Source organism: Lipotes vexillifer, unplaced genomic scaffold (assembly GCF_000442215.2).
Source record: "Lipotes vexillifer unplaced genomic scaffold, Lipotes_vexillifer_v1.1 scaffold554, whole genome shotgun sequence".
NCBI lineage: Eukaryota > Metazoa > Chordata > Mammalia > Artiodactyla > Lipotidae > Lipotes > Lipotes vexillifer.
In genome coordinates this window covers 788,744-803,899 of record NW_006794635.1, presented here as the reverse complement: position 1 = coordinate 803,899, position 15,156 = coordinate 788,744, and the positions used below count along the sequence as shown (strand labels likewise).

Below are 15,156 nucleotides of genomic sequence, written 5' to 3'. Positions count from 1 at the left end.
TCTGAGCTTCAGTGTTTAGAGCAACTCTCTGGCCTTCACAAGGAGCCCATCCATGACTTGGATTCTAATACTGTGCCCTTAACCAATGGCAAGAGTAAGCCACCAGAAAGAAAAGACAGGGACACTAATTTTAAGTACTTAATTACAATTCTCTATAGGTTAGAGTAACCCCAAGTATTATAGCACATAATCCCTGAAATGTCAGTACCTTGACACAGCAGAAATTGCTTTCTTGCTCAGATAATGGTTCAACACAGGAACTCCTGATTGAAAGGTAGCTCTCCTCTACATGGTGATTTCAGACAGCCTCCTTTGTCTTTTGGTCCTGCCATTCAAGGCCTCATAATCTTCTGAATTCACCCAATGAAAAAAGAAAGCATGGAGAAACACTCCTGCTTTTTTAGGGCATGGCCCAGAAATAATACACATCACTTTTGCTCACACTTCATTGATGAGAAATTATCACAAAATCAAACCCAGGTGCAAGGGAAGGGGGAGAGGAGGGTAGAAAATATAGTTCTTGATTGAATGGCAACTTGAGAGTGATAAACGTAAAGTAAGGAACAAGAGGCACAAGTTTGATGTATAGCTCACCACAAACATCATCAAACAACAATTTACTAACACCTATTTTGTTCTGGATACCACATTAATAATCAACATATGTGAAGTGACAATAATTAACTACAGTTTATTCACTCAGTCATTCATCAAATGCTTATTGAACTTCTACATTTTTTTAGGAGGATGAATTAGGAGGTTGGGATTAACATATACACACTACTATATATAAAATAGATAATCAACAAGGACCTACTGTATAGCACAGGGAAGTCTACTTAATACTCTGTAATAACCTATATGGGAGAAGAATCTGAAAAAGAATAGATATACGTATATGTATAACTGTATCAATTTGCTGTATACCTGAAACTACACAACACTGTAAATCAACTAAACTCCAATGTAAAATAAAAATAAAATAAATAAAAGCATAAAAAAGGGAAAAATGAACTTCTACTCTGTGCCACTTGCTAGGCTGTGAACTAAGGAAACAAGGACAGTGTTCTCAATCCAGGGCTGAATAGCGCTATATTACCCCCAAAGGAATTCAAGTACATTTTTAAGGTTCCATTGCAGGAGCACCAAAAATAGAGACTTCTCTGCTACCTTTTTCTCTAAAAGAAAGCTTTTGAGACAATTTCATCCTTGATATGTCATTAAAAGGAATTAAAATGATCATCAAAAGTAAGAACTTAAGGGCTTCCCTGGTGGCGCAGTGGTTGAGAGTCTGCCTACCGATGCAGGGGACACGGGTTCGTGCCCCGGTCCCGGAAGATCCCACATGCCGGGGAGCGGCAGCGCCCGTGAGCCATGGCCGCTGAGCCTGCGCATCCGGATGCGGTGCGAGGCCCGCATACCGCAAAAAAAAAAAAGTAAGAACTTGTGGTTTTCCCTTATACTTAAATTGTGTAGCATTTTAAAATTAGACATAGAAGGAACATCAAAATATTTTTATAATGGCTGAGCCCTCTAAAATCTCAACTCAGTCTTGGATATTTAAAGAAATAACTTTAGGAATGTCAGAAAAGACCTCATAAATGGAATGAGATCTGGGTCCTTAGAAAAAAGTAGGATTCAAATGAGGAGAGGAAATGAAGGAAGGTCTTCCAGGCCAAAGGAACTTGAATAGTGCTGGTCAGTACACAGCAGTGAGGTACCATTATCGCTAGGAACAATCAATTAACATGAGGGGAGGGGAGGTCCTCTATCAGTCTAGCTTCACCTGATTTAGAGAAACCAGGTCTATCTTTCCTGGTGAAGTGTGAGCACCTCAAGGCAAGGACCACAATCAACCTTTAGCTCCAATAGTATCTGTCCAATTGTGTCTACCCAGGTTTGGAGAATTGAATAAAATTGAATGTGTGCATCCATTTGTATACAGTATATGTGACATATCTACACCTATGTACGGTATACATTACAACAAGGGGAAACTTTTTAATCACATCTTGACTTCGAAAACCATGTATTGTCAGACTGAGATGGGAGGAAGGTGAATGCTCTTATCTGTCTAGGATTGGAATGCTTCTCACTGTATCACAAACTAAATTTACTGGAATCTTTTCTTCTCTGTACATTTCTCCTCCTATCACTGCCTCTTACTTTGTGTGGTAAATATATTTCTCCACATAATCTTCACCCAAGGAAACTGCCATTATCTATTCTATTAGCCCTACACATCTGAAGTATTGGAAAAAAATGTTAATTAAAAATTCATGGTGGTGAGGGGCTTCCCTGGTGGCGCAGTGGTTGAGAGTCCGCCTGCCGATGCAGGGAACACGTGTTCGTGTCCCGGTCCGGGAAGATCCCACATCCCACATGCCGCAGAGGGGCTGGGGCCGTGAGCCATGGCCGCTGAGCCTGCGCGTCCGGAGCCTGTGCTCCGCAATGGGAGAGGCCACAACAGTGAGAGGCCCGCGTACTGCAAAAAAAAAAAAAAAAAAAATTCATGGTGGCATCCTTCACATGTTGCAGAACAAATTCTGGTAATGTTTATTATTTCCAACATCTAGAAGGCTGTTATTTACTATCTGTGCAGTTGTAGAAGGGGAAAAAGTTATATTACTACCTTGCTGTATTTCTTATAAACAATAAAAAAGTAGCATGGAGGGTCACAATTCTATCACTTTTCTCATAAAAGCTGGAATTCAGGAACATGGTGATTAGAAGAATTTATTTTTCTCTAGGTAGAACTCGATTGAAATTAGATTGAATAAAAATGATGGTCCTCAAGACATTTGCTGCCATTTGGAAGGACACTGACTTTTTTTTTAATTCTAGGGAAATAAAAAAATCTTAGCTTTTCAGATACCAATCCAGACTAGTTACTAGTGATTGATCACTAATCAGTCACAACACTCTTGCTTAGTCTGGTTACCACCTCTGAATCCTCAGTCCAGCACTCCAGCAGCCAGGGCCCATGAGTTGGGGTTTATATGAGGTGAAACTATTTCTTTTTCCTATTATATCTGAAGCACCTCACCTGTAACAGTTTAAAAAGCAAAATATATAATCCTATAATATTTGCAGAGATATCAGTGCCCTTTTAAGTTCTCATCAGTGCTACTAATCCCTATAAACAATTTCAACACTTTGCTGGAAAATAGTGAAATCTAATTAGCTGTGTTCTAGAAGGGACTGTGGCTCTTAATAGCTTAGCAACTCAGAGGATTCATCAGGAGTAAAAAGAAACATACAAAGTTCCCTTGGCCCCCTTAATAAGCATAATATTGATGAAGGAAAAAGGAAATGAGGCAAAAATTGACAAAGTAAATATTGTGAGTTTGGGAGTCAGATAATATAACTATGGGAAAATCAAAACACATTTACTTTGTGAGGCAAGACAGTCAAATGCAAAGTAAACAAACAAATATAGGACCAAGAAAAGGCAAATATATAGGGTGCATGCTCTCCAGCCCCTGCCCACACCCATAGCAAATAACACTTGCCATTCACAGCATTGTCACGCTGAGTTCAGATGCAACCTTAGAAAGTTCAACACAGCAGTCCATGCAGCCAGTGATACAACTGGTACATGAGATGAGGCTTTGTTGTCATTCCCAGTCTTATCTCTGTTGCCAAACTCCAGACTTTATTCGGATCTGACCAGATTTTCCATTAATGCCCTCTTTCTGTTTCAATCCAGGACATACATTGTATTTAGTTGTCGCATTTCCCATCTCCTCTGGCCCGTGACAATTTCTCACTCTTTGCTTCTCTTTCGTGACCTTGATGGTCTTGAGGAGTGCTGGCCAGGTATCCTGCAGAATGACTCCTGATCTTGGTTTGTCTGGTGCTTTTCTCATGTTTAAACTGGGGCTATGGGTTTTTGTAAAGAATACCATGGAGAAGTGCCCTTCTCATTACATCATATCAGAGTATATCATATCCACATGACATCACTGGGGATGTAAACCTTCATCACTTGGTTAAGGTAGTGCTTGCCAGGATTCTCCTCTACAAAGGTACTATTTTTTCCTTTCTCTACTCTATTTTTTACAATGGTGAGTCATTAAGTCTAGCCTACCCTCAAGTGTGGGGAATTAAGCTCCAATTCCTGGAGGGGGGAATATGTACTTACATTTTTTGGAATTCTTCCTTAAGGAAGATTTGTGTCTTTAGCACTTATTTATTCAACAATTTATATGTGTATACACTTATGACTCAGTCCTGAGAAGACAGTAGCCTCTTGTTTTGGGGAAATTACCTTTATAAAAGTACAGCTGATGCTTATTTATTTTTTAAATTAATTTTTATTGGAGTATTGTTGCTTTACAATGTTAGTTTCTGCTGTACAGCAAAATAAATCAACTATACATATACATATACCCCCTCTTTTTTGGATTTCCTTCCCATTTAGGTCACCACAGAGCACTGAGTAGAGTTCCCTGTGCTATGCAAGGGGTTCTCATTAATTATCTATTTTATACACAGTAATGTATATATGTCAATTCCAATCTCCCAATTCATCCCACCCACCCCCTTACTCCCTTGGTATCCATAAGTTTGTTCTCTATGTCTGTGTCTCTATTTCTGCTTTGCAAATAAGTTCATCTGTATCATTTTTCTAGATTCCACATATAAGTGATATTATACAGTATTTATATTTGCTGATGCTTATTTATATTATTTATTTATGTCAGTATGGACTCATGGATATTTATTTTATTTTCTGGGTTATAATCCAATACTATGTTATTTGTTTCACTGCTCATATTGTCCCAGCTTTTGCAGTCATTGTCATTGGGAGCTCTTTCAGTTAGCGTCTCTTTTATCAGACTGCTTCCCTTTCTCCTGTATGGACTGGATACATCTCTTTGAAAGGTGATGGGGAAACACAATCTGTCTTGTGAAGTATAGATAAGGTTTTAGTCAATAAACAGTCTCTACTGTGGGCAAATAAAGCCTTTTAATATGAAGGGCACCCACAGAAGTGTTATTTACTTTTCAGCTGAGAATAATAAAAATGAACTTTATGAAGTGCCTGTCATTTAAGCTAGCTGGTGCTTGAAGTTGTATTAGCAAATTTTTTTAAGTGAAATGACTTTTTTTTGATCCAGCTTAATGACACAACTGAAGTACTCAATTCATCAGAGAAGATCTGGGCTCCTTCCTGTGCTGTGCACACATTTTTCTCTTAAGTCTTCTGCAGTGCAGTGTGCCTTTGTACCAGACTCAAGGAAATGAGCATTTAAGCTGCCTGCAGAGCTAAGGTTTCCTACTGAGCTTCGACCTTGGAAAGTATTGCTGTCTCAGACCACTTGGCTCTGCTCCAACCGCCTCCAAGGTCATGTTTATAAGAGGGAGGTTTGCAGGTACATATTTTGGGGCGGTTTTGCTCAACCTACTTTAGGTTGAGAAGCAAGAAATAGTGTGTTGTGGGGCTTCCCTGATGGTGCAGTGGTTAAGAATCCGCCTGCCAATGCAGGGGACACGGGTTCGAGCCCTGGTCCGGGAAGATCCCACATGCTGTGGAGCAACTAAGCCCATGCACCACAACTACTAAGCTGGCACTCTAGAGCCTGCGAGCCACAACTACTGAGCCCACGTGCTACAACTACTGAAGCCCGTGCGCCTAGAGCCTGTGCTCCACAACGAGAAGCCACCGCCATGAGAAGCCCGCGCAACGCAATGAAGAGTTGCCCCCGCTCACTGCAACTAGAGAAAGTGCGTGTGCAACAACAAAGACCCAATGCAGCTAAAAATAAATAAATAAAATAAATTTATAAAAAAAAGAAATAGTGTGTTGCATAGCTCCTGTCAATGCGTATATCTGGAGTCCCCATCTCCTTCATGGCAAATTTCAGGATTTCTTTGAATGCCAGAGGGGCACACTTCTTGAAACCGACTCCACGGATGCCTTGTGAATGTTAACAGTGTATTCTCTGGTCACCACCTTGTTGATGGTGGACTGACCCTTCTTCTCAGCACCCTTCTTTGCAGGAGCCATCCTGCTGGTCTGGGGTTGGAAAAGAAGGGCACAAGGGATTGTGGGAGAAGGAAAGCAACATCCTAACCTACCCCTTGATAGGAAGGGAAGTTCTTACCATATACGCTGAGAGGTTCTACCTGGAGGAATGTGTATTGCTAGGAGCTCTTGCTCTATGGGGTTATATCAGGTTTCTGCCCCCTTTTAGAGCTGGGACAAATATCTTAGGGGTATTCTGTTGTCTTTGCCACAGTGACCAACCCATACCTTCCAGGGTTACAGGCACATCTAACACCAGTGGTAGCCCTGCTTGAGAGATGCCCAGAGCTTTAATCAGCTTCGCTAGTATTTTTGCCTTCTCAAAGGGGGGCTTGCTGCTCTGATCCATGTCCCATACACGCCCTTTCTTTACCAGGCAGCATAGGGATGGCGGCACTGTGCCAGGTGGGGAGTAAAAACCTCCAAAACCTCCAAATCCCTATAAAAACTTGAATTCCTTTCATGTTCTTAGGGGTTGGATAGGTTTGTACATTATCAGTCAAAGCTTCTGGGACAATATACATCTTACCCAAACAAATGGCTCCCAAAAACTTGATGGCAGGGCCTGGGTCTTGAATTTTCTGTGGGTTCATTGTCCATCACCTCCACAGAGGTTCCAGCAAAGCCTGCAGAGTGTCCTGCAGCAAAGCCAAGTCCTCATGTGTTAACATTATATCATCAATGTAATGGGCCCATTCTGTTGATGTGGGGAGAACGCCCAGTCTGCAACGTCGAAGGGAACTTCCTGACTATAATGGTTTGCCCTCTGTAACCATCGGTGGGATCAGACAGCAGGGGCATTTCATCCATTTCAATGTCAATCACCATAACATCCTCTTCTTCATTCAAATTCCTTTCCCAGGAATTCCACCTCTTAGCATCCCAGTCAGGCTTTGTCCCACACTTAGACCTTAATCCTAAGCAGCTTGTGCCCTCCTAGCTTTGCAAACCAGCACACTAAAGTCTCTAACTTCTTACTCTGCTCTCCCACTTTGTCTGCCAGCCCGGAAGCTAGCAGACTAGTGGACACTGCACACCCTTCTCCAACCTCAGCTCTTCTTCCAACTTCTACTTGAGCTTCCATCTCTAGCTGGGCATAGTGGCCAGTGAACTGCCCACAGTAGAGACTAGCCCACTGTCAGCCCTTCATTTCCCTTCTTTGCTGCAGCGCACCATGCAGAGTTCCTCAAACAAGCTCACTAAGCCAGTCAGGGTTCCAGGGTGTCCCTGGATTCACGTGGAGGACCACAAGCATCTAACATACAGGTCACCCTTCCCCACGTAGAGGTCAATGGCCAGTTTGGGATGTCCCCCACAGATGCCGCTTTCCCAAAACCCAACTCTCCAGTCTCCTGACTGGCTTACCAATTGTTGGTTTGCATATTCAGGAATTTCCAGAGTGAAATCTGAAATTGGCCCCCATACACAGAGGGCAAGGAGAGGCCAAAGATAGAGGCAGACCACTCCAGATGGGTAGGTGGGAGGTTTACTAAGCAAGGGAACTTACATATGAGGCTGGTCTCAAGTGTTCACGAGATGAATAGATCTCCACACCTGTCTACCAGAATCTTTAAAGTTTATATGGAGGCCTTAACTGGATGCAGTCATGTATACCGTCCAGATGGTCTCAATAACACCTTAATCTCTCAAGGCTGCATCCTTGAAAACAGCTCCCACTGTGGGAACTGTGAGCAGAACATGCATTCCAAGGATGGGGGATGGAGTGAGGAGCCTCCCATTGCTCTGGTCCAGCTCACGGGCAGTCATGTCCTCTGGATGACCTCTCCCAAGATGAACATAAAACCTAAAACTATTAAGCTTCTAAAGAAACTACAAAAAAAAAAAGATCTTTGTGACTTTGAGGTTAAAAAAACCTTCTTTGGACACAGGAAGCTCTAATCATAAAGAAAATATGGACCACTTAGACTTCATCAAAATTAAAGTTTTCTGCTTTATCAGAAGGCTACATAGAAAAATACAAAGGCAAACCACAGAGCGGAAGAAAATTTTCACAAAACATTGTTCTGACAAAAGAATTGTGTCCAGAATATATAAACATCTGAAACTACGTACTGTTTCACTTGAATTTTTACAATGATAATGTTTTCCTGTTATGAGTATAGTAACCTCATAATAACCACATGTCATGTCCCAGTCGTAATTAAAATAAACAAATAAGAAAAAGAGAATAAAGGACACCACACTCTAGAATCTCCTCTCCCTCTTCCTTTGCGCCCACTAAAAGGTCAAATTGAGAAACGTACTACTATCCACCCTTCCTTTCCCCTGGACAGGCAAAGAAAAGTCTTTACGGAAGGCTGAGGAAGTGGATTTAACAAACAATTAGGGAGATAAAATTAGTAATATGAAGGCAAGTTGTCACTCCTGAAATAACAAAAAGAAATTGGCACATACTGAGGGTTTTTTTCATGATTTGAAGAAATTGGGGCAAAATGAAAACAATCAAAGAAGAGATGAAAGAATATTTATAGCAAGTTATCTCAAACCAGTAGAAGACTAGATAAGAAGGTAAAATTATAAAGGAGTTCAGTGTGCTCATAACTCTGGTGACTGGCGCTCTGACCATCACTGGGATAATATAAATCAGAGGCTCTGAAGCATCTCGGTAAATGGAAGCAGCATACACTGAGCTGTTTGGTTTAAAGTGATTCTCTCCTATTCATAATTCTAATGAAAAACTATTTAAATATGGCTTTGGACTGCACCGGTATTTTCCATGTCATAATTAGAGCAGAAACTGAAAGTTATAAACCCCCCAAGATGTTCCTGCATCAACTTCTGATAGGATATGTCCGGTTTTAGCTACAATTACTGCAGTTAATTTTCCATTCCAGAGGACTAATGAAATTTGGTGTGTTGCTGTCAGTATTTGCCTTGGTTCTGCAGAATGTGTTTTGACTGAAGTGTTGTTAGAGTCCCTCCCCCAGCACTATGTGAGAAGCTAAAGATACTTAAGAGATTTTCAGGTGCTGTGTAACAAGCTCTGTTCTAATTAGAAACCATACTACCTCTGTTCTAATTAGAAACCATACTACCTCCACACTACCTACCTGGTAGTGATTATCAACTGTGTTAGTTTCTTATAAAAGGAAGCCAAGACAATTGAGGTTGGCTCATTTCCTGAATATGGCTGTATCTCTGGCCCCTTCACCGCCCCCAACATGATCCCTTAAATTGCTCAAGGAATTCTACTTACCTGGTGTCCCGAGGCCCCACTGACTGACTCGAGCCTCCTCCTTATGGCTTTCCTGCTTCCTCTTTTACATTTCACTCACTCCACAAATGCTCCCCATCCCAATACAAAGGATATTGAATGTAGCAGTAAAGAAAACTATGAACAGCCTGGTTTAAAAAGACAACCTCTAATCTTAAAAAGAAAACAACCCTGACTCCACATTTCCCTCCACATCCATCACCTTATTTTTCTGCTCCCCTTTTCAGTAAACTCCGCCACGGCACCAGGTGACTCTTGTCAAGGTCATGGATGTCACCCAGATTGCCCAGCCCATCCACAGTCTGTCAACAGTGTTAACACAGTGGATCACGCTCTTTTACTTAATACACTTCCTTCACATGGTCGTGGCATGGAATTCTCTCTCCTCGTTCTCTTCCACCTCAGGAGCTTTTCTTGTCCTCTGATCTGCAGGTTCCTCATTACCTACCTGATTTTTTTAAACAGTGAAGAGCTCCAAAGCCCAGTTCTCCACACTTGTTCAATTTATCATCACCCCCCAGGGGATCTTACCCAGCCATCTGAAAGAATGTGTTACATGTGTTGCTATGGAACAAACTTCAAGATATATTGTTAAATGAAAACAGATGAAAGATGGCAAGTTGGATGTGTGCAGGAGTTTCCTGCACAATACAAGGATAGAAAACTTCTACTCTGAAAGGCTCAGGCACAAATGAACCAGGAAGTCACATTAAAGAGCTGACAATGCAGTCCCCTCAAACCGTAAGGTTTTTACTAATTTAACTAAAAATTAAATTTAATTTAAAGCTAAAAAGATGAATCAGGCATACATCCTACCCTCCAGAAATGTATAGTCTGCTGAGGGGAATGAAAATAAATAGTTACAAAATAAGGAGCAAAATAGTGTCACCAGAGAAATTACAAGTAGGAGTTATGGGAGCTCAGCTAAATAGAGCAGCTTTTAAAAGCTCTATGAAGCTGAAATGATTCTGATTTTTTTTTTTACTGCACACTTTCAAAATTAATGCATTTCCTAATTGCCTCTATAATCAAATTGAAATTTCTAAAGTTTTCTGTCCCTTATTCATGCTACTGTATGCTCTTAATCTTACAATCGGAGTGGAAAAGCCTTTTTACTGAGAACTACTCTATCCCACAAACCTCAAGAACCCAAGAAACACATAGCTAAGGATTAATATTTGGAGAAAAAATCAACTTTATTTCATTTTATTAAACAGAAAGGGGTCAAAATGGAGAGATAAAGACAAAAAATGTAGAGAAGTTGCCACAAGCAGCTAGTAGATGGCTTAGCTGGGATCAGAACCCATGTCTGTCTGATGCCAGAGCCCATATTCTTTCAGTTTTATAGCCTGGTCTCAAATATACATGCACATTTAAACTGATTATAAAAGGAGGGAAAGGTACCAGCGGAGAAAAAAATATACCATTTATAAGAAAGAAGGAATTGTTGACGGCACAAGTCCCCTGAAAGAACTAGAGAAACACAAGACATTCAAAAGTGGACTTCTGAAGTACATCCAGGGACTTCTCTGGCCGTCCAGTGGTTAAGACTCCGTGCTCCCACTGCCGGGGGCATGGATTCGATCCCTGGTTGGGGAAACTAAGATCCCACATGCAGTGCCATGCAGCCAAAAAAAGGAGGAAGAAAAGTAGGTACATCCACAGAAACACTGTAAAACAATATAGAAACAGAGAGGCAGGAGAAAGATACAGACTATCTTAAAAATAATTGCCTCATTTCTGATCTTTAGGGAAATCATCATTATTTTCTTTCATTTTCTGTGTCTAAAAGATAAATGATCCTCATTTACCCTCTTCTTGGTTTTTGCCCTATAAACAGGAGAAATTAAATTGAGAGCTAAATCTCATCCAGGCTGGAGATTTTGATTCCTGCCCACTGCCTTCCAGTTTCCACTTCATCCAAAGACCTCTACCCACCTTCACTCCCATTTCACACATGTCTCAGCTGCTCTTGCCCTCATCCTCCGCTGAAGTCAGTATGTCTGTTGGGCCTAATCCACAACAATCTATGTCCCTTCTTAAAACTGCTGAAACACCAGTATTTCTTTGAAGTTTTCCTGGACCTAATGTCATAGAGTCAAATCAGAGGATTTGATCTGTGTTCTAACCAATAGTCATTAGCCATGAATATTCCTATGCAGATTTTGATTGACTTATTCTCATGAATATACATTTATATTTGACTTTACTTTTTAAAAATTCCTTACAGCTATGCATTCAGTAAATGTCACTGACTGATCTCATTGACTGCCCAGCTTAATGACAGTGTTCCAGTAGACAGGTGACAAGACAGATAGGTAGTTAGAAAGATGATAGATAGATAGATGGATAGATAAACACAAATGTTAACCAAAACTAAACACACTTAAAAAAATATAGAGATCTTTGAGCTTGGTGATAATTCTGTTTCACAGTCAATTTACTGTATTACTCTGAGAACAATTTGCCATAAACATCAAAGTGACGTTATATGCTTTTTTCTCTCTTTTCTCCAGAGAAAGGCACAGTGGGATATGTAAAATGTCAGAAATAATTAGACGAAATTGCACAATCCCATTGTGACACTAAAATATCTCTGAAGTTAAATATTTGCTGTGAAACTTTAAAATCTGGTTTGAAGGCTTCTTATTATAAACAATATAATTTTTCCTTTAATGTAATGGTCCCAGAATTTTTAAAGCGTGATATTATGTGAATATATGTTTCCAAGTGTAAAAAGCCTTATAAATGTAAATGAGACGGTAATTTGGGTGGCAAGATAGAATTAAAATTTGATAATGTCTTCCTCATAAAGAGTTTGGGAATTTTTTTAAAAAGTAGCATTTGAATAATAACGTAAAGATGAAGTTTATTAGTGAATATAACAAAAAAGAAACAGACTCACAGATATAGAGAACAAACTAGTGGTTACCAGTGGGGAGAGGGAAGGGAGGAGGGGCTGTATAGGGGTAGAGGATTAAGAAGTATACATAATAGGTTGTATTATGTATAGACTCTATTATGTATAAAATAAGCTACAAAGATATATTGTACAGCACAGGGATTATAGCCAATACTTTATAATAACTATAAATAGAGTATAACCTTTAAAAATTGTGACTCCCGGGACTTCCCTGGAGGTCCAGTGGTTAAGACTCCACGCTTCCACTACAACGGGCACAGGTTCAATCCCTGGTCAGGGAAAAAATATCCCACATGACACACTGACAAAAAAATATATATATATATTGTGAATCACTATATTGTACACCTCTATCTTATATAATATTGTACATCAACTATACTTCAATTTTTAAAAAAGATGATTACATTCAAAGAAGAAAAAAATTATATCAAAAATATGTAAAGATTTTATGAATACCAAAATACTGTCATTTTGTCTTCCAGGTCAAAGAATATGGCTTTTTTTAAAAATATCTTTATTGGAGTATAATTTCTTTACAATGGTGTGTTAGTTTCTGCTTTATAACAAAGTGAATCAGCTATATGTATACATATATCCCCATATCCCCTCCCTCTTGCATCTCCCTCCCATCCTCCCTATCCCACCCCTCTAGGTGGTCACAAAGCACCGAGCTGATCTCCCTGTGCTATGCGGCTGCTTCCCACTAGCTATCTATTTTACATTTGCTAGTGTATGTATGTCCATGAAGAATATGGCTTTTTCATTCATTAACCAGTAGCATACTATTTTCCAGGAACCCTCCATTCAGAAGAAATGCTGTGGTGCTTCCCTTTACTCACACGAAATGGAACCCAAGAGACTATGCAGCTGAAGAAAAAATTACCGCCTCCTTACAAATGAGAGATTTTCAAGTCTACATAGTTTCCAACTGCAGGAAAATAACCATCAGCTTCTCCACAGTGTAGATTAGAACAGGGGAAAATGAACATCACTAACTGTACCCCAGAAGCCAGTGTGGCTGTGAGACCCAAGACCATCACTGAGAAGATGCTCATTTCCTTGACTCTGGTGATCATCACTGCTCTGACCATGCTGCTAAACTCGGCCGTGATCATGGCCATCTGCACCACCAAGAAGCTCCACCAGCCTGCCAACTACCTGATTTGTTCTCTGGCTGTGACGGACCTCCTGGTGGCCGTGCTCGTCATGCCCTTGAGCATCACGTACATCGTTACGGACAGCTGGAAGCTGGGGTACTTCATCTGCGAGGTGTGGCTGAGTGTGGACATGACCTGCTGCACCTGCTCCATCCTTCATCTCTGTGTGATTGCCCTGGACAGGTACTGGGCCATCACCAACGCTATTGAGTACGCCAGGAAGAGGACCGCCAAGAGGGCTGGGCTGATGATCCTCACGGTCTGGACCATCTCCGTCTTCATCTCCATGCCCCCTCTGTTCTGGAGGAGCCATCGCCAACTCAGCCCGCCCCCTAGTCAGTGCACCATCCAGCACGACCACATCATCTACACCATTTACTCCACACTTGGGGCATTTTACATCCCCTTGACTTTGATACTGATTCTCTATTACCGGATTTACCATGCAGCCAAGAGCCTTTACCAGAAAAGAGGATCAAGCCGGCACTTAAGCAACAGAAGCACGGATAGCCAAAATTCGTTTGCTAGTTGTAAACTGACACAGACTTTCTGTGTGTCTGACTTCTCCACCTCAGACCCTCCCACAGAGTTTGAAAAGATCCACACCTCCATCAGGATCCCTCCCTTTGCCCATGACCTAGATAACCCGGGAGAACGCCAGCAAATCTCCAGTACCAGGGAGCGCAAGGCAGCACGCATCCTCGGACTGATTTTGGGTGCATTCATCTTGTCCTGGCTGCCATTCTTCATCAAAGAGCTGATTGTAGGTCTGAGCATCTACACCGTGTCCTCTGAAGTGGCCGATTTTTTGACATGGCTTGGTTATGTTAATTCTCTGATCAACCCTCTGCTCTACACAAGTTTTAATGAAGACTTTAAGCTGGCTTTTAAAAAGCTTATTCGGTGCCGAGAACATACTTAGATTGTAAAAAGCTGGAAGGCATGACTTTTACCATCCTCGTGAGTGCACAGGGGTAAGGGGTGCAACTTATTAATTCTTGAACGTAGTTGGTTCAGGAGGTTTGTAAGTATGTGTGGTCTTGGTTTTTGTTTGTTTGTTTGTTTTCTGTTTTGTTTGAGGCTTGTTATTGGGTGTGCTGTTTTCTACCTCTGGTCTTATTTGTGGTACCTAATTGCAAATAAACACCATCATACAAAACCAGAAATTTCACAGCAGTAATAATAAGGTGAAATAGTAAATACTTTTCACTTTTTTAGCCATTTCAGTTAACCCTGCAATTTAAAGAATACCAAAATAAATCTTCATTTGGAGAATTTCTTATTACTTATAAATCAAATATCTGATAACTTGCCCTGGTGTGTGGCATTAATTCTGAGCATATGGATCCAAATGCTCACCAATTCCAGTGGAAATTGCGTGACCACATAAAGCATTAAAAGAAAAAAAAAGTGGTGTGCTGTCATCTACTGCTCGCAGACCTGATCTAAAGCCACTTATTATGATTACATGGCCCACTCCTTTCCAACACAAATAGTACAGCTGGCATGTCTTCTTAGTTCACGATTAAATACGCATCCTCATTCTCTAAAAAGAACTTGGAATGAATGTACTGGCACTTTCCTAGGTCTTTGACTATGAATGTGAAACGTAAGCAAATAATATTATAAAATAATCATGGAAATTGGTCATTTTGTTGCTATTTAACCTGACAGACATATTGGGCCTCCTCCAGTTCTAAGAAGTGTCCCAGCTAAGCCTCCAGTACACTCTCCCATTCTAGCAGGATTAAGGTGTGAGTACAAGTCAAATGTGGAGAACTTTTAAAGCAGTATTAAGCTGCTGAAC

At 40.7% G+C, this 15,156-nt stretch overlaps 1 protein-coding gene across 1 annotated transcript in view; it reads left to right on the top strand.

The window, feature by feature from the left end:
- Positions 1–14,508, top strand: part of HTR1E (5-hydroxytryptamine receptor 1E) — a 79,277-nt gene extending 64,769 nt beyond the window's left edge. The window contains exon 2 of the mRNA XM_007467316.1: positions 12,986–14,508. Coding sequence (XP_007467378.1) covers positions 13,174–14,271 — 1,098 coding nt within the window. The 5' untranslated portion in view covers positions 12,986–13,173 and the 3' untranslated portion in view covers positions 14,272–14,508. The remainder of the gene's footprint in view (positions 1–12,985) is intronic.
- The last annotated feature ends 648 nt before the right edge of the window (positions 14,509–15,156 follow it).